At 42.7% G+C, this 20,695-nt stretch overlaps 1 protein-coding gene across 1 annotated transcript; it reads right to left on the bottom strand.

Moving 5' to 3' along the window:
* Positions 1–776: 776 nt before the first annotated feature.
* ALDH3A2 (aldehyde dehydrogenase 3 family member A2) lies at positions 777–20,618 on the bottom strand. The gene is given in 10 exon segments (XM_088801893.1): positions 777–1,959; positions 1,961–2,001; positions 8,356–8,455; positions 10,031–10,197; positions 11,776–11,917; positions 14,309–14,426; positions 15,602–15,810; positions 17,603–17,688; positions 18,432–18,663; positions 20,104–20,618. Coding segments are annotated over 10 exon segments (1,275 nt in total). The 5' UTR covers positions 20,257–20,618; the 3' UTR covers positions 777–1,932.
* Positions 20,619–20,695: the final 77 nt, after the last annotated feature.

The raw sequence follows: 20,695 nt of genomic DNA, 5'->3' as shown, positions 1-20,695 counted from the left end.
GCCGACCCTACTCTTAAAACACTGTCCTTCTGGGTTTTTATGGAGGCTTCATTACCCAGCCATGATTGGTCAAATCATTGATCACTGGTGATTTAAGTCAACCTCCAGCCCCTTTCCCCTCCTCGGAGGTCTAGGGTGTGTGACTGAAAGTTCTAACCTGCTAATCACAAGGCTGGTTTCCTTGGCAACCGCCCCCATCCTAGGTGCAGTGCTAGTCATATCATTAACACAACAAAGACATCTTTCTCACTCTCATCACTTAGGAAATTCCAAGGGTTTTAGGAAATACTGAGTCCAAAAAAATGTATACACAGTTTAAGAAAGGAAAAAACTATTAAAATTACGTTGATGGTAACTCCTTTGAGCACCTCTTGTAATTGCAGAAGTCGCATGTGACTTGTATTCATCTTTTGTTATCAGTATATATTATTACAATTTTAATAGTTTTTCCTTTCTTAAAACGTGTACATTTTTTTGGCACCCTCTGTATATATTTATTATAAATTACATAGCACAGAGGATGTAGTTGGAAAAAAACCCTATTTACTACATAGCTACTTTAAAAAAACAAAACCAGACACACAAATGTCAGACAGTAAAGCTTATAAAAATCTTGGCTAAGAATTTAAAATGAGAAAAGATGACTTAAAGAAAATTGACAAATATCACCTTCAATCAAGAAAAAATGTGATTTATAGTTGGAGAAAATTTATGATAAAATAATTATCAACAGGTCATATCTAAGGTTCACACTAAGAATATTAAAATCATGCCCATTTTATCAAATATAATGCATTTATTTTGAAGTAGAATATACAAATCAGTAAATTTAACTAGAAATTAGAATGTACAATATACTAAATGAAAATGCCATATTGAAATTTTGTCTAAGACATTTAAGATTGATTATAGTTTAAGCAGCTTTTTCCTAGTCTAGTGATTAATTCTTGACACCTCATCCTGTGATAAAGACATACTTCAGACAGCTTTAATGGAACAAATTCAGTCAACAAAGCCGATGATACATTCTATAAAGTGAATTATATTCTCTCGTTCAGTGGGCCAAGTATGTTTTCAAATGGGAGGGAGGATTGGCCGCCAGTCAGCGCACTGCTGAGCAGGGAGGCCACATTCCACTGTGCTCTCCTTTGGCACGTGCCCACTAGCTAGAGGACCTGAGGTCTTGGCCATGCCCAGGAGATCTTCTTCCTGTATCCTCCATCCCCTTCAACATGGCCAACTGAAATGGTTGAGAGTTCTTCTGCAGATTTCTCCAAATGATCCACCATCCGTCCCCTGAGGCTCTCAAGCTCCAAAATCCTGAATATCCAAAGCCTCTTATCCATGACACACAGGAAATGGTTTCCCCATGTTAAGTTTTGTAGGTTGAATTTATTCCGAAAGGGATCTCTTTGAAGTTTAAAACAGTGAAATTTACTTGCATTGTGGCACAGAAACAAAAAACTTAAAGATTTATCCTTGGAGATCCACTAACTTTCAACTTTAGGATCCTGAGAGAGGATACGTATTGTTATAAGTGCAGTACTTTTATTACATTTTAAAAACACCAGTCAGGTTTTATAAGATGCAGAATTCTACAACTGCTACATCATAAGAATGACAGATGACACTTGGTGTTCTACGTCCCATGAACTGTAGTGAGGAAGTCACTGAGCAGGCTGAGACTCCTTTACATCTCCCAGGGTATGAGGGTTTAGCCTGCGACCTTCTTTTCCCCTAGCCCAAAGCTCTGAAATCTGGGTAACACAATCAAGAACAGGTTCTCTGAGTATCCTCATTATTGGGCAATGTTGGGATTTGGCTGAAATGACAAGTTTTATTAAAGGTGCCTGCCAGTGACTTTTAGGGTTAATTCTGGTGCATATTTTACTATTTTTGGTAGGACAGTAAAATCACTGGTTCCTTAACTATTTAATAGAGGAATAATTCAGTAGAGGCAATTAGGAGGTTGAACTGGATCATTCTTCAGTAGTATCCAGCCTGTAGAGAGGAGAAAGGGATCCAGGTTACTCTGCTAGTTTAAAAACCTATCCATCCAGCCCTGGAACATGAGGTGAGTACTGGGACTGGAACAAACACATCTGTCTTTAGAGACTCTAAAAGCATTGCGTATAAAAGGCCCACGTATCCCTAAGAAGTCTAAGTGTGGTTTAAGCTGAGGACAAAAGATTATGCCCACCCCACCCCCCCAGAACAGCTTTTATAATAAGACAGGTGGTGATGGAGGTGGTAATCTGTCCAGTATCAATGGGACAATACTAGAGACAGGAGCTGAAAATGCTCATTTACTGTCCTCACATTGTGAGTAGGAAGCTGAAGTCTCCACGTGAAATCGAAAACAGAAATAGCTTCAGAACTACTAAAAATGCCAAATACTGAATCGAATCCATATCTATTGAGGTGAATTGAATCCATATCTACCGAGGCTGAAGAAGTGCTGCCACCACCTCACAGTTCAAGTCATGTTTAATTTTCAAAAGCTTAATGACATTTATCAATTCTAACTTTTTAATTTGTCATCCTTTTAAAACCCATACCCCCTACAATGCTTTCCGTAGCTTATATTAAGTTTTATTAGAACTTTACTTTGTGTTCACATATATATGCATACAATATATATAATGTATATTACGTATATGAATATAATATATATAAATGTATATATAATATGTGTATATATTAAATGTATACAGAAAACTGCCCTCCACTGAGATTCTGACATGCTCCCTTTAAGACGATAATCACTGCTTTCAATTTCCCACTTAAAAACATTCCAAATCCATTCTAATTCTAGCAAAGTGAATTAATAAAATTGCATCCATACATAAACAAAATAACTAGTGCAGAAAAGCAACTTCAGAAAAACGTTTGCAGTTACAATAAACAAAGATTCCTCAAGTAAATGCCCAATGTGGGCTCAGTCATTTATTTAAAATAAAAGCTAATTTGATTTAAAAAAAGGAAAAAGGATAAAAGCTCAGAGAGAAGAGCAGAGAAGCAGAAAAGAGGAGAACACAATCTTTACCTAGTTTCACACTGAATCCAAAACAGCTGAACAACTAGTACATCAGCTTAAGTAATGAGAACTGACACTGAGCTGAAAGGGACCTGGGAACTCACTGTTGCCTCCTCCCTCACTCTACAAATGAGTAAGCTGAGGCCTAAGAATGGGCTCAGAAAAGGCCTTGCCCAAAGCCATAATTAAGTTGACCTCAGAACCAGGAACCAAAGCCACATTTGCTTGCTCCCAGCTAAATGTTTTCGGACATTGCTGCTTCTCTAGACCCCAGTAGAGAAAGACTGGTCTGCCAAACCCTTTGGGAAACTTTGGGTAGAGGCTACCTGGCCTGTTGCAGCCTGTCTGCACTATGGTGCATTGCCCTATGGCAAGCCTGGGGGGCACAGTCAGCCTGGGCCTCCAAATCTTCCTGAAGGCTAAGGATTTCCATCCCAGCCAAGAAGATACCTATCAGGCTAGGGACTGATGTCCTGGGCAAAGAGCAAAATAGGCCGACAAGGACCAGAGATCCAGCGCCGCTCGCGCCTCAGATGATGCGGAAGAACAGACTATAAAGCCCCTACACCGTACACTATGTTTTGATTCACTGTTTGCTGCCACAAATTCTAAAGTCACATTTTTAAAAACCAAAACAACTCCAAACAAAAAGTGACTCCGAGATTTTTAAAAGATTATTCTCAAATTATGAAACAAAAGAGTTCACTGTCTAAATGGTGACTATCAGTCTGAGTTGGCCAGTTGGCACTTCCTCCAGGAGAGCTGAGTGGATGGGGGAGGAAGGAGGCGCACACGTGACCATCCTATCTGTACGAATGGTGTATGCTTCATCCACACCCAGCTAAGCTGGTCCCTCTCCACATTTTTTTTTAAGATTCCAGCAACCTCACCCTTTTACAATTGTGGAAAAGTGAAGTTTTAACACTGTGATTCTCTGTGCCAAGGTCCAAAATGCCTACAGACAAATAAGCTAAACGTTTTTTCAATAACCCCTAAGCCACTAGCTGTATAAAAACAAACAACTAAAAGAACACATACCCCAATGTGGCCCACTTTACACAGAAAAAGAAAATGAGGAGTTCCTACCTCACTCTTAACAGAACTGGGTTCTGAAATCTCCTGCTCATCACTGCTTATGGGACAATGCAGCCTGTGAACTGCCAGAAAAATCAACAGCCCCTTTCTCCTCAGCGCAGCTTGGTAATTTGGAGAAAACCCAAGTGATTTCAAATGCAACTGGCATCCCCAATTCCATCAACGCTGTGGATACTGTAAGATGAGCCAGCCCCCTTTCAAATGTTAGACAAAATACAGATATAAACACTGCTATTTCCATACATGTGTGAATCCTGCCTCTCTTCCAAGCCTATTCTTCATGAATGTTGTCAATCTTTTCGATGCATCTCCTCAGTTGGCTGGCTGAGAGTTCCGAGAACACAAATACCTTTCCCCACTCCATCCTCACTCTCATTATCTCGATTTTCTTCTTCACCCCAAGGATACACAAAGTGCCTTGGGAAGCCAGCTGTCACCGGGCCTGTTAGCAAGCCCGTGTCTATAACTTATCACTAAAGATAAACTTTATGTGGTAGTCAACTTTGGAGGAAACACATTCAAACTTCCATCACCAAAGCCACTTTACCACCATTATCGTCTACCACAGAATTCTGTCTTCCATCTCCACATCGCTCTCCACATCGCATGAGACTTTCATGCATATTCAAGAAAAAACATAAAACAAAGACACCAAGAGCAAAAGGATCAGAGGGTTAGATAGCTCAGAATTCTACAGTGTTTGAAACGCTTAGACCAGAGGTCAGAAATTATTACCTGTAATAATTTAGGCTCTGCTGCAACCACTCAGCACAAAAGCAGCAGAGATACTAAGTAACAAGGGTGTGTGTGTGTGTGTGTGTGTGTGTGTGAGAGAGAGAGAGAGAGAGAGAGAGAGAGAGAGAGAGAGAGAGAGAGAGATCAGGCAGGATCATCAGGACTGGCACCTCGAGAGTCACAGGGACTTACCTTGACAAGCACAGCAGCCACAATGCCTAGCAAAGCGAGGAACAGGAGACTAAATTTTCCTTTGCTGAACCGTTTCAAGAGAAAAAATTTTGTCCAATCCACCTTTGACTGGCTGTTGGGAGGGTATCTCAGTTTGTTAGCACCTTCTCTCTTTAAACTTTTTAATAAACAGGGACGTTGATGAGAAAAAGTATCAAAACTATATTTTCCGTGGTAAGCTCCCATCCCACTCGAACCTGAAATAAAGGGAACAGACAAAACAGGCTCCACTGTAGGTGACACCAGCAACTTGTGTCTAAACACCGACAGAGGAAACCTACAGTATGCCCTGCTGCCTGGGACAGCCCTGTTCAACTTCATGGCCAGCACAAGTGATTCTTTTCAGGAAATTCTCCCCAGCATTCCCCAGCAAGGTGAATCTCCCTGTCAAACAGGAGGCTTTCCAAGAGTAGGGCAAGGGTTTACAGCTCTCAGGGGTGGTGGCAGGACCACGCTCAGCTCCACGTCCTGGCTCTGCCTCCCTACGCCCACCCCACCACATAAAGTATTACCGCCCACAATTCCAGGGAGGGCGGGAGCCTAGCAGGGTTAGGTACCTGCCCAAGGTGAAAAATGCAGAGGCAGAATGTGAACCCAGATTGGCCTGGCTTTAAGTGCTGTGTGTGCTCTTTTTCCACCATTACACGTGGCTTTATTTACCCATAGCCCTACAACTAGGGTTTCCAGGTGGTAATTCCCGCCCGTTCTCAGGAAATTTTTCTGCTTTCCCATTCCTGAAGCCCCAGATAAAAACTGTTTTCTGTTCTCCACGATGAATCATTTCCACAAAGTGACAGCTGATACTACCAACCACCTGGGTTCAAGGAATTGATTTTCCCAATTTCCTGACCAACTTTTCTCGGGATTCAGGAACAGAAAAGTGAAAAAAATTCCCAAAAACAGGTGGGAATTCCCGCCTGGAAACCCTACCTACAACCCAGTGGCGTCCTTTAAGCTCCTAGAAAATAACAAAGACCAGGATGACAGGTTTCGCAGCTGGGTGATAGTAAGTGCAAATCTCTGCCCTCTCAAAAAGCCATGTTCTGTGCCAGTTTTCATTTCTGTATCCATCATGTGTGCCAGGCAGACACATATGTATGGTACAGGGGCATAAGGCACCGGTGAATGGAGGCCAGGAAGCTATTTACTGGGGCTGGGCTGCTGGGGCGTCATTTAGATGACGGCCGAAGCTGTAGGGAAATCTGTCAACATGTATCAAAAGATACGCACTTTTAAAGGAAAATCTAAACTCTACGCCAAATAGTAATGTTTATGCCTGGGAGGTTATTACACATTTCCTTGTAACTTTCTGTAGTGTTTTTTTCTTGCCCTTTCCCCTAAAAAAAGCCTTTATTACTTTTAGAATTAAAAGAAAAAAGCATTTCATTTTCAAAAAAAATACATAAGCACTTTTAACACAGCAATTATACATGTAGACATTTTTCCTAAGGAAATAATCAGACATAGCAGAAAAATATATATTAGAATCATAATGCCAAGAAATTGAAATCACGAAAACCTAATATCAGAAATTAGTTAAATATGCTGCATTTATATGATAAAACAGTATGCAGTTACTAAAATCATGACATGCAAGCATACTGACAAGGGAAAATGTCACACTATATCGTCACATATGAGGCAAAAAGCAATACAATAGAATACCATTTTTCAATAAAGTAGCCATGCATTTATGTGTGTGTATGTGCATATATATGCAAGGAAAAGAATTTTAAGGACACCAGAGGTTATCTTTAAATAGTGGGGGCATGGGTAATCTAAATTTTCTTTGGTCTCTTCTATCTTTTCCAAGTTTTCTTTAAATGCCTGTATTCCTTCTGCATTTGGCAGGGGAGGGGGAGGGTTGTGTTGTTATAAGGAAGAGAGTATGGTCAATGATCCCAAATGCTATCTAAGAGTCAAGGAAGAGAGGGACAGAGCCCAGGTCACCAGATTTGCTCTCAGAAGTTGCCTGTGACCTCATGTGGAGCAACAAGTCTTTGGTTGCCAGTGTAGTTGGGAGCGAAGATCCTATGGGGTGCAGAAGAACTAGAGACAACAGAGTCAACCCAATTCCCCAAGAATCTGGGCAGTGAAATTACAGTAACTCCAGCCCAAATCCCCCGAACCATCCTCTTTCACCCACCATCTCTCCCCACACTCAAACACATTCAATCCATTAATAAATCATGTCGCTTAAGCCTCCAAAATAACCACTCTCTTTCCATTAGCTCCCGACACCAACCTAGTCCAAACCACCACCAGCTCCAGTCCGGATCTGACAATACTGACCCGGTCTCTCCTCACCTGTCCCGCACATATGCCAGGCACTGTGCTTGGTGCTGGCAATATGTTTATGTCCTAAAAAGGGACCTGTAGCAATCATGGGAAGCAGGCCAGGGTTTCTTGGGACAAGCTTGTCTTAAATAGGAACAGGTGGTTAACAGATGAAACTGGGCCATTTCATTCCCATGGAGTAGTTTATGCTATTAGACGAAGAGAATAAAGCAGGAACTTTTAAGACAGTGGTTTTATTGTCTGGTTTTTGCTATGAGAATTTTTTATGCATTTCTCATTTGTAATATCTCTAATAGATAATAGAGAAGCCTACCACCTAGATCCTGAAGGAAAAAATAAAAAGTTGAGTCAATCATCCCAGGTGTAAAAGAGGGAGTCAGGTCACAGCCCTAAGGGAGCAGTAGGGACCAGGCTGTGTCCACAGAGCTTCACCAAGAATGAATTTCTTTCTGCCCCTCCTCTCTAGAACACAGGGATTCTCTTGCTCTTCTCAAATCATGAAACAATTCAAGTAGAGGCCGATCCCTGGACACCCTTAACGCTACTCTGAGCAGAAGCACAGGGATTTTGGACTGCTGACTGCTCCTGGCATCCGGAACCTGCTGTGCACTGCCTCCCTTAAAACAAAGACAAGAGGGACCTTACTAATTAATTTAAGATCTGATTGTTGGCCAAAAAATTCCCCTAAATCTGAGAGAAGGACAATACACAAGTAAGTCAACGAAAAGGAATAAAATAATGAGTTTGGTAACTGCTACTAAGGATAAAAGGTGGGTGACAGGACAGAGATTAACCCCTCAGCAGAGTGCCTGGACAGGTGGCAGGAAGGGGACCTTCACCTGGGTGGTCAGGGAAGGTCTCTCTCAGGACAGGACAATCAAACAGAGACCTGCAGAAGCAGCAACTATTCCAGAAATATTTTGAAATATTTGCTGTGAACAGCAGAGAGGAATACTCACCCACTCCTCCAAACGGCAAAGAACTAAGCATGAAGTGCATGATAACGTCGTTGACGGTGACACCACCGCTGGATGTGCTATCAATCATCTGTTTGATGAGCTGAGAAGAGAACAAAGGTTCCCAGGTCAGCAGCGGCCGCAGTGGGCTGTGTGCTGTAACACACATCCTGGCTTCATGTGTCCACACAACTACTCAAGGTTTTTGGGGACACTGTGCCAAGCACGTCAACAATCTAGTGTCTAAAGACCTTTACCGAGAATGAATTTCTTTCAGCTCGTCCTATCTAGTCTCTTGCTTTTCCCAAATCATGAAACAATTCAAGGAGAGGCTTATCCCTGGACAGAGGACAGGCAGCAAATGTGATGACTATCTAACTTCTCAGATGCACATCAGGTGCTTCAAGGGAGGCAGCACCGAGCTGGGACTGTTCAGTCACCACCTGGAGTTGGCCTACCCAAAACAGCAGCAAAAAGCCTTTTTTTAAAATAAGGGACAATCAGACTGCGTTCTGGTTTTTAAAAATTGTTAGTATTTATCTCTGCTCTAAATTATAGCATATGATCAATAGATGTCATTTAGTTTTTATTAAATTCAACGAATATTTAAGATTTAGCATCCAGTTTTTGAAGAAATAAATGGTTGACCTAAGACTGGAATAGGCACAATGACACTTGACTGGTAAATGTCATTTTACTGGGTACCAACAAGCCCTTGAGAGTTCCTCATAGGGAATCTGGTAGGGGACTGTGGTTACCACAGGCCACCCAACTGCTGGGAAGCACTCCCCACTGACCTGAACCCCGGGCAGTAGATTTTAGACTTCAGGGTCCTGTCCACCGCATTATCTATGGTCATTTAAAATGTCAGGTCACTGCCTGTCAATAACCCATTCTTTTTCCAGAAGACACATTTGGTCTCACTTAACCTATCTGTAGAGATCTGCATCTCAATAGCATCGCAAGCTCTTGACGCTGCCACATGACTGCCTGTATGTTAACATCAGAGGCTCTCACAACGCATGTGATTTGTGAACTCTTGACCGCTCACTCTTTCCCTTTTCTTCAGAGGGCTCTTGAGCCTACGTGCCCACCTTGAGGCCATTGTCCCTTAGCAGCAGCCAGTCTCCTTGTGATGCAAATGCATGAGATAAGCAGCAAGTAGCCAGGCTACTCATGCTCATGTCGTATGTATGAAACGCGTGCCTGCCTGGTACGGTTCCATCCCTCTAACAACAAAGTAACGTAACTGGAGAAACTCAAGTCCAAGATATAACAACCATTTCTGTGATAATTGCAGAGGTTTCTGTCTCATACAGCCCCACCGGAGTGGCTGTGAACGCCATTTCGGGAAGGGGGGAAAGGCTCCTACACAGGAATGACCTGTGGAGTAACGTCAGCAAACCTTCTAACGCTGGTAGATGAGTCTTCCAATTATCTAGGAGGTGTTTGGGGGTCAGAAAACTTGTGACATTCACCTCAGATCTAACTCCAGAGAACATGGGAAAGATTACAGCGATAACCCCAAGGCCTCATTACCCGAGATAGCAATTTAGGAGTATTGCCTCACTTGGTGGACTCTGGCACTACACAATATAAACCATTTGCTTTACAGCAAAGAGGGAATATGATTTATAATAGTAGTTTATGATGGAGTGCTGTTTTCTGTAACGTTTACCTTATTGTTATTAGAAAACACATATATAGCCAAGGGCTTTTCACGTTCATTTATGAATTTGATAGCTTCATCTGCATTCTTTACAGGCACTATTGGAAGAATTGGTCCAAAAATTTCTTCTTGCATCACCTTGGTTTCAGGATCAACATCAGTAAGTACTGTTGGGGCTGAAAAGGATACAACAAAATGAAAATCCTACAGAAGACAGAAATGCAAAACTCTCATTTTACATTTGTTTCATACCGTCACCTATCCATCCCTTCCAGTCCCACCCAAATAGTATCTATTGAAAAAAAAAGTTCTGAGTATATAGATGAACTGTGCAAAGTCAATAACTATTTCCAAGCACATGCATCAGGGGCTCCTCATGCAAACCGGGGGAAAGATATATACCTGGGCATATCCTACTCATATTTAACCCTGTTCATAGCCATATTCATATCCACATTCATAATAGGAGGTTACGTTTACAGCTTTCTGGGAGCGTAGGCAGCCCCTGCGGATCAAATCAACACCACTTAATTGAAGTGCTTTCTTGCATATTATCTCACTGACCTTTATTTTCACTCTGTTAGACTAAGAAAACATATTTAAATGGTCCAGGGGGCCAAACGGGGAAAGGGCACAAGAAAGGAGAGCAACGTGGACGTTGAAGAAATTTTGCACTATGTCCCACCATTCATGCCAAATAAGTCACCAGGTAGCAATACTCAGAAAGACCCTGTAAACAAGCCAGATCACCAACTAAAAGGGAAGACACCTGACAATAACAAGTTTTCTCTTTTTCTTTACCCCTTGTTTCCTACTAGGTTCTCCTGGCAATGTGGTGGGAAGCTCTTGCCAGCACACTCCAGAGGTATATAAGCTGCTACCCAAACCTGCCGCTTCCCTGGGTCAGAGAACCGATTTGGTTTGGGTGTCCACCCTCCTCTGCACAGCCATGTGCTCAGGTAAGGGGACCCTGACTCCAGGTCAGGGAAATGTTCCTAAACAGTGTGAGCTAATCATGACAGACCTTTCTTCTCGTCACTGACTGGCCTAGAAGTCAACATGCTGAGGATGGGTGAACAGAAAGAGCAAAGAATGAGGTTTTGAGGGTGTTACTAAACCACTGCACTAACAGGGTGGGAGCACCCCAGAGCTGTTCATTACCAGAGAACATATTTTCATTGTTGTTTAAGTCCTTTAAGTAATTGTTAAGTGGGGTGCTTCGGTAATGTGCAGCATCCTAGCCAATCAGAGATAAGTAAAGCTAGTTGGGGCAGCTTTTCGCCAACTTAATGTGTAATTCTTCTGTTATCATGTATGTTACTTTAGAAAAATATGTTTAAAATTCAAACGTAATACATATTCATGGCAAAAAATAAAAAACAAAACATTATTTCTGCAATAGCACTGCGAGTTGTAGAATTATGGTTAAGCTATTTCCTTCTTTGTGCTATTTTTCCAGCCATACACTGAAAATAGTTACGTAGAACTCTATTCTGCTGCTCAGGGTAGTTAAGAAGAAAAAAAATAGATAAAATATGTGTGAATACAAAAAAACTAGCGCAACACAGGTAGTATTATTCAATGTGTGTACATACATGACCATCTTTAAACACTTTATAACAAAAACAGTCTAACAGACAGCAGTATTTACCAGTTTATTAAACACTACTCATCTGTTTAGTTAGTGCCAGTAACATATCAATGAAAGCTGTCAAATTGCCATCTCCCCATAAGAAAAGGTGAACTTCCATTACCTATGTAGCGGGTGGTCTCATCAGTCTCCCCACCAAAAGCTATCTTTTGTCCTTCAAGCAAACTTAGTATTCTCTTAAAATGACGAAGATTGATGATCCTTTCATAATCTGGGGATTCTTTTACATTTTCTCCGTAAAATTCCTATTTAAAACAATAGTTTTTGTCACAAAAGGCCCATATTTCAATTGCTTTCCTAAGTACAAAATCCACTCATGCTTACAAATTGATCTGGTTTTATATCATCACATCCCACCCCACCAAGTACTTTAGTAGTACAGACTATTCCCGACTTAGGAGGAGTCAACTTACGTTTTTTTGACTTTACAACGGTGCCAAAGCAATACACATTCAGGAGAAACCGTACCTTGAATTTCCATTTTTTTCCTGGGCTAGCAATATGTGCTTCAATACTACTCTTGTGAAGCTGGGCAGCAGCAGCAAGATGATTTGGCACAACTGTAGGCTAATGTAAGTGTTCTGGGCACGATTAAGGTAGAGTAGACTAAGCTATGATATGCCATACATTAGACATAGAAAATAAATTTGACTTACGATATTTTCAACTTACAATGGAGCTTATCAGGATGTAACCCCATTGTAAGTCGAGGAGAATCTGCTGTGTTAACAGTAGTAAGTTTAAGGCTTTTGGCAGGTTCAAAGACAAGAATTAAAGCATGCACACAGATCTATCATTTTCTGTGGTTTCAGGGGTTCATATGGACCTCCTGAAGTCTACCCACGGGCCCTTTTCGGGGGAAATGCAGGAGCAGGTGTAGGGGGAGCTCTTGCTGTGTTAAGGCCACACTTGTTTACCTATCAAGCAAGAGCTGTGGCTGCTCTCCTCCTGCAATGAGTTGTGTAGTTGCAGCAGAGACCCTATGGCTGGCAAGGCCTAAAATATGTATTAATACTACCTAGCCCTTTACAGAAACGGTTTGCTGAGCTTTGTGCTCTTTCATTGTTTTGTATCTTCTTTGGACTGGTATTTCCACCAGTCACAGATGACAGGGAAAACAACTCAAAAGATTAAAATACAGTTTTGGTAAATTAAACAAGGTAAAAGAACCTTAAAAACCATAATATTATGTAAAACAAACATAAAATTACTGAATTGCTCCATCACTTCAAAGTCTTGTGAAAGCTCTCAACTTACTTAATCTCAAATTAAAATGAGTATTACTCACCCACCCTAAATAGCCTCAAGTCTGGGTGGCGAGAATCATCCAGGCAGCTTACTGAAATGCATGTTTCTGGGCCCCAACTGTGGAGCCACCAACCAGGGTTTCCAATGCTAGTTGCACCTTACAATCATCTGGAGACCCCAGGTCAACTGAATCACCAGCTGGAGAGTAAGAGCTGGGAACTTTTCTTAAATGGCTCCCTAGTGAACCTCGGCTGACAACCACTGTGTTAAGAGTATAAACACCTCAAAGCAAGGTGATGGGAAGAAAAAAAGGGAGGAAAGGAAAAGGAAAGGGGAAAGGAAGGAATGAAGGAAGGAAAAACTAAAAAAATAAAAATTAAAAAAAGGCAATGGGGCTCTTATTCCTTTGAAACTGAGTTAAACACCATATTCAACTGAGCACGTTTTCTCCAATTCCCAAGTATTTTCCGTCTCACTGGGATCTTGAACCCCTCTGCTGTTCCACATTCCCTGAGTCTGGCCAATCTTCCTCTCATGTTCTCCTTGTCTGGCTCCACCCTCAGTCCCATCACTTATGCCCAAGACCCTCGGAAGCTCAGGCCCCGAGTTACCCTGCCTGGAGCCCTGTACTTCCCTAAAATTCCTGGTATAGTTTCCATTCTCTGATCATAATCATTACTCTTTGGTGTTCTTGATCCTTCTTTCTGTGCTCAATTAGCAACTGTTAGGTGAACAATGATTGTTCTAATAATTTCCTCCACCCTGGGAGCTTAACGACTTCCTCCCACTGGAGAACTCAGTCACACTGGCTCATCCCGTTCCTTTCTTCCAATCTAAATCATCCATTTCTGCAAGGCTTAGCTCAGGACACTACCATACAGCCTTCCTTGACTCCCTCGCTAGAGATCTTGAAACACCCTGGAAGACTGAAAACCATGTCAGGAGTATACTATGTGTAAGTATGTATCTAACTCACTCACTCCTCCAAACTATTGGCCTTCCTAAACCCTCAACATACACAAGAACTGATAACCTTAACTTGCAATGCCAATATGGCCAGGGGCCTCTGACGGGACTTCAGAGGACTGGCAACATTCTCTCAAAACCACAAAATGTTTATTTTAAAGCATGTGCCATAACTAACCAGTTGTTTCATCAACAAACCAACTACAGAGTTTAAGTGGGTTTAACTCCAACCTAACCTTGCTCCCAGCAGACGTTCTACGAAAGGTGCAGACAGCACTTTTAATTAGCCAGTAACTACTTTGGTCACATATACTACTGGAGTTTTCCTGGGGAAAGGAGGGAATAAGGATGCTGCCTGCAAACAGTTGATTTCACTCCTTATCTTAATGAAACCAATGGAATCAGATGTGTTCAACACAAACCTTCACAGTTTCCTTAATCTTCTGTACGATTTGATTCTGGAGAGATGGTTCACAGAGAACGTAGTCGGGAGCAATGCAGGTTTGACCGCAGTTCAGGTACTTCCCCCAGGTTATGCGTCTATGGGGCAAAAACCCAGAATAGCCACAGAATTCCGTCTACTATTTTCTTGTCACATACGTACTTTTGTGTTGTTTGAATGTTTTGCAACTAGCAAGTATTCATAGATTTACTTGGTAATCTTTATAGAAAATAGAAACTCATGTTTTAAAAACTCATCTCTAAATCAGGTGGCTGGGACTTAGAATGCTTTCCAACTGATGTAGAATACTCTAAGGAGCAGGGAAATTCTCACACCAGCTCATGGGAAACAGTACTTTGTAAGCAATGAAGCCCTTCCCTGCTACAGCAAAAGAGAGAAACAACCTCCCAACACCCTCTTCCTCTTCCCATTCCAGCTAAGAGGACATCCGGGATGGCAGGACTTCCATACAGACTCTACCTCTCCTGGTTGTGGCTTCAGATCCTGCTGGCAAGATGTCTGGGTAGAAACAGGTCATGAACCCCTCCCCATTTTGAAAAGCCGTGCCCATGTGCGCATCCAAGTCCACAACTGGAACATTCACTAACTAAGAGTCCCATATTCTGGCAAGTAGGCTTCTACTTATGAAGCCAACTGAGACCCTCGCCTAACTCCCTGTACCTCCTCCTTGCTCCCCCATCTCTGAAGGGGAGTGAAAGCCATACCACCCTGAGCACAGTTAGTTCTGGGTTTGGGCACTTCCTGGTAGCTAAACCTGATTTAGCAGAGAGAATTTGACACCTTTTATTTTCTAGTTCCCAGATGCAAGATGCTATTCTAAGTTAAGAGAATACTGGCTTTGTCAACAAAGGAACTCAGTGAAGAGATCAACATAATACCTTTTCTGTTGGGGATTTAAAGATTTTATTAGGCACACACAATACTTTGGATTACCTACTTCTGGGATCATTAACCAGCAAAACAGTAAAATTTCTTGCCAGATTTATAATCTCGAGAACAGAAAGAACCTTTTCCTTAACTCATCAGAACCACCATGTGATGTCAAGACCAACTGCTCATCTCCTCTGGCAGTGGCACCGAGAGACAGTGTGTGAGAGTTCTGTTACCCTTGAGGACATCAACCACCAAAACTTAATTATGTCTCTTGGAGCCAGGAGGCAGAGTGTTCCCGTGCAAAGAGGGCACATCAACCTGTTAGGAAAAGTCTCCACTGTGCTGGGAAAGCGCCAGATAACCAGAGAGCTGGTCTCACCTGCAGGCGATGTCCAGGTCACAGTCTTTGTCAATGTAACACGGACTCTTTCCTCCCAGTTCAAGAGTCACAGGGGTCAGATGCTTGGCAGCAGCTGTCATAACAATTTTTCCAACTGCAGTGCTTCCCGTATAGAGAATGTAATCAAATCGCTGCTTCAGAAGCTCCGTGGTTTCCTCCACACCACCATTAACAACAACATACAGGTCCTTAAAGAAACAAACAAATAAATACTTGCACTGCCAAATTAACCCAATTATCTAACATGAGCAGTTTCTTCAACATAAACATGTAACATTCAGTAAAACCAAGAAAAGATGGAGACTGACCCTTGTGAGGATAGAGGAGGAGCTGACAGAGAATAAGGGAAGGACAGTATGACAGCATCTGAGAACCATGAACCTACAGTGGGACTGACCGGAGAGTCCAGTATTTTCTACATGAGCTCAGCCATGAAGACACAAAAGAGAAGAAAGCAAACGTTTGGATTTGACCAGGGAAATGTATGAGGTGGGGGCTGCGTAAGTTGAGGATTTGGGTGAGAAAGCGGCTGCTGTGAATGACCACAGGACAGACCCAACTTAATGTCTTAACCTGAACATTCTCTCTACATAACACCGCATAGGGCTTAGCCCAGGGTAGGAACCAAGTAAATATCTGCTGAATGAACAGGTACGCAAAACAGAGTACACAAGAACACTCTCTTCTGAAGTCAGATCTGGACTGACTCTGTCGCTTACTAGCTTATGTGACCTTTGCCAAGCTACTGAACATCTCTGAGCCTCAGTTTCCTCACCTGTTATGGGGGAGAAGTCACATACCTTAGGACTGGTCCCTTATACACACTGTGCTTTTATTAGCAGCTATTATGAGAGAGAACATTTTGAATAACATGAAAAGCAATGACAGAGAACAGATGGCAAGGAAGACAGAGGGAGGTATGTTCAAAAGATTCTGAGGTGCAGGCATGAAGTAAAAGTTGGCGTGTGGACCTCGTGCTTCCTCACTTGGTCTGCTGCTAACTAGTCCTCAATCATTTCATAGTTCGACTGCCCAAATGTTTCAAGTTTTAACATGCATATGGCTTAATCTCCAGAGCACATGTGGTTGGTGGGCCAACAAGTTAAGTGAGGCAGGGTAGGCACTATTATCCCCATCCGGACACAGTCAGATAGTAAAGAATTAACCCCTGGTGAGGGGCAAAGTGCGACTATCAACCTCTGTCTTCTGTCTGGTTCTAAATCCTGCTCAATCCATGACATCTCACAGTCGTCATCATCCTTCGGCGCTAGATAACCACACTGTTAGAACAAAATTTTCTGTGGGCTGCGCACCAGTGATAAAGACAACAAAGAACAGTATTATCCCGAGGGCTGGAGCTGGTCTCTAGATTATTATAAATTGACATGTATTTTAAAGGTGACTTTCAATGAGTGAAATGAGAACTCCTTCCTGCAGCTTCCATATAGAACCAGGCAGTCCCAATTCCACGGTGGCATCATAAACTTCCTCCAAGGAGGGTGTGTGAACAACTGATTTGGACAGAGATGAACCACCCTGTGGTTTAGGAGGCCATTTTCTTTCTGTGGTTCCCATGCCACAAACATGCTTGTTTTAGAAGTGTTCTTATATAGTCATGCCATTAAGACAAAAGAGATTATCAGAACTCAGCACAGTACCAGTTCCTCATTAAGTAATTCACTAAATGAACATACCTAAAATCATATTAAATCAAAGGTTAAAGGTTAATCCAAAATGCCAAATGGCAGAAGAGGATCTGTAAGTAGCCCCGGGTGTCTATGAAGCTATGGGCCCAAATGTATTGAGAAACCACAATCGCTGAGCTATTCCACAGTTTATTTTGGAACTTAACTTCTTTTAGTAAGCCAGTTGCTGAAGGCTTAAGAGATCCCCAGCCATCAAGGCATGTACTAGTAGGAGAGTAAAGTGTTTGTTCACCACAATAAACAGTCGTGTTGAAGATGGACAAGACGTTCTTACCTGATCTAAATACTGGGGGAGGAGCTTAGCCAAGATCTTGGCTGTATTTTCACTTAGTTCAGAAGGCTTCAGAATCACAGCATTTCCTAAACAAAGCAAAAAGCAGGACAGTATTGTCTAACGCTTGAGTAAACTTTAATAGCTACCCAAATAGTGCTCATGTGGGGAGTACAGACTAAACATTCCCATTGCTTCTGCGGCAATTCCTCATAAGGAAGACAAGAGCTTGTCTCATGTTCTCTTTCTCAAATGCTAACTCCTTAGTTATTACTTTTAGGTAACCAACAGGCTCCATCTGCCTCCCCCACTCCATCTTTCTATCACTTTTCTCCCACTTCCACCCGACTCTCCTCTCTGCCATGGAATTACTCAGCAAACAGTCAACAGAACGCTGTTGATCTGGACCCTGCACAAATGAGACATTAATTTCTTAGCATTTGCTACACACTACCCAAGTAGCATTATTTCCACAGTCCTTATCTGAATGAAGAAGCTGGTCAGGCAGAATCAAATGGTTCATCCAAGGCCAGAGCTCACAACTGAAACTACATTGGGATATGAATGCCTGACTCTTAACTCCTGAGCGTGTCAACTCATGCCTTTATATCCTCACAGGTTCATTTCCTGGGTGCTGTAAAAAATGGTCACTATGCAAATCTCCTCTGGAGCCCATTTAAAAATATATTTATGAATTCTCAATACATTGCTGGTGTAAACCATGGCAAACCATCAATGCAAATGTATTTCATTAGCCATCATCTTAATTTACAACCACTATGACAGAATAAGACCCCCTAAAAGGGTACAGAGACATAAGCTGACACCAGACCTGCAGCAATGGCTCCTATCAGCGGCTGAATGGTGAGAACCAAGGGGTAGTTCCAAGCTCCTATGATCAGTACAACTCCCAGGGGCTCTGGTTGAACATAGGCCTCATCTAGCATGGTGAGCAGGTTCCTCTTGGCTGGTTCAGCAGTAACCCATTCAGGAAGCTTCTCCAGCACGAGATCAATTTCCCCAAGAATGGTAACAACTTCCTGACTGTATGCATTAAATTCACTCTGTTATAAGAGAACCACAGTTAACCTTGCATGAGTATGACACACTCAGCCCTGAATGTCAAGAACTACAGGCCAGGTATACATGTAGTGACAACTGGCATTATCAGACTAGATGGTTTGCCATTCTGATTCCTTTTGAGTCCTCCAAGCCCTCAATAAAGACTTGCTAACTCCCTCTGTAATATATTCAATTCCTCTAAATCCTTCTTTAAAGATCCAAGTCATTTAAAAACACGCTTAAATGTTACCTCTTTCATGATGACTTGCCTGATTAATAATGGCCTGCTTTGATCACACTTTATAAACTATAGCAATTATGCTTTTGACCTGTATCTTAGTATTTTACCCTTAATACAATGATTTAAAGCTATACTCACATTTCATCTGTGTTATGTTTTGTTTCCCAACTGAATTTAAAACTCTCGGGGCAAGGAACTTATTGTATTTCTTTAGTAATTCTATATGTGCACATATTCACACAAACATCTGATGCTTGTAGAATGAATGATTCAGACATTTTGAAATCTTTATTAACCCATTTTGTTTATTTGATATCACAACCCCTCTCCACCTAAAATACTATAAAGGAAATTTTATAGTTGCCATTGTTACTACTACTACTGATGTTACTACCCTTCAAAATAATCTTGGATTGGGAGGAAGTGAGGAGGGAGACTCACAAAGCCAGAGTAAGGTCTTGTTACCCCTGGAATAAACAGTAAAAACAAAATAATAATATTATTAGAAAATATAGGGGAATATATTTATACCCTAAAAACTACCCAAAACCTTGTTACTCTAAGTTTGGTTCCAAAACAGGCAGCGTAGTATCACCTGGGAGCTCATTACAAACTTAGACTCTCAGAGTGCCCCACCAGACCTACTGAACCATAATTTACATTTTTAACAACATCCCCAGGTGATTCGCCAGTGCACTGGAGTTTGAGCAGCAGTGACCTAAAACGAAGTCATGGAGGAAAATTTAAGTGCAACGACAACCAAAGAACCTCTGTACAAAAGAAACCATAAACAAAGTTAAAAGACAAGGAAAAGACTCTGAGAAAAGTATCTGCATTATGTTACGCTGACAAATGACTAACATCCAAAATATACGAAGAATTCCTACGGGAAAAGGGTCATAAATGCAACAGAAAAACAGGCAAAAATACAAAAGGCAATTCACAAGAGTAATTATTACAAAAATCAGAAAACGCATTTCTATGTGTCTGCAAACTTGCGTAACGGGCTTGCTCTAAACAAGGTGGGAGGATTAGCAAAGTCAAGGCACAGTTTGCTTTATCTGTACTGCTGGAGATAACAGTCCCACAGTGCTTGTGTAATCAAAAATAAAGAAAAAAATGGCAAAAGCTCAGGCGGAATGCGCTCCCTAAGTAGGGCAGCGGGAGACGGGTGTCCCGGCTGCTCCCGTCGCGCGCATACCTTGCACAAGTCGGAGGCGATGGCCGCTAAGATGTCCTTTTCGCGCTCCAGCAGCATCCTGCGCAGGGCCTCCAGCTGCTGCAGCCGGAACCTCAGAGGTCGCGACCGGCCGGACAGGAATGCGCTGCGAACCCGCTGGACTTCGTGCTCCATGGCCTTGTCTTAGGGAGAAAGGGGAAGTCGGGGCGGGGGGGGGGGGGGGCTCCGCGGTAGCGGGGCCACGCCGGACGCCGGTGTCAGCGGGCGCTGCCTCCTTCCCTTCCCCTCCCCTCCCGCGGGGTGGACGCCCACGGCAGGCCCAGAACCACACCTCGCTCACGGACCGGAACGCCCGAAACGACCCCTGCACGCGCGGACTCCGACTGCCCGAGAGCAGCTCAGCGCGGCCGGGCTCGATCCCGAGCTGCGCGCCTATTGGTCGGAGCGGGACGCGTGACCTCTAGGACGCCGACCCCGCCCAGTCCGTGGATCGCAACACTGGGTGGGGTGCGGGGGATGTGCCAGGGTGGTGAGGGGAGCCCAGGGGTGGCTCCAGCCCCGGGAACGAGGAGTCCGCGTGAAGTGGGTTGAGGCGCGGTGGGCGGGCAGCCGA

The sequence above is a fragment of the Rhinolophus sinicus genome, chromosome 12 (genome assembly GCF_057876585.1).
Source record: "Rhinolophus sinicus isolate RSI-liver-muscle chromosome 12, RSI-T2T, whole genome shotgun sequence".
NCBI lineage: Eukaryota > Metazoa > Chordata > Mammalia > Chiroptera > Rhinolophidae > Rhinolophus > Rhinolophus sinicus.
This window is presented reverse-complemented; position numbering and strand designations above follow the sequence as displayed.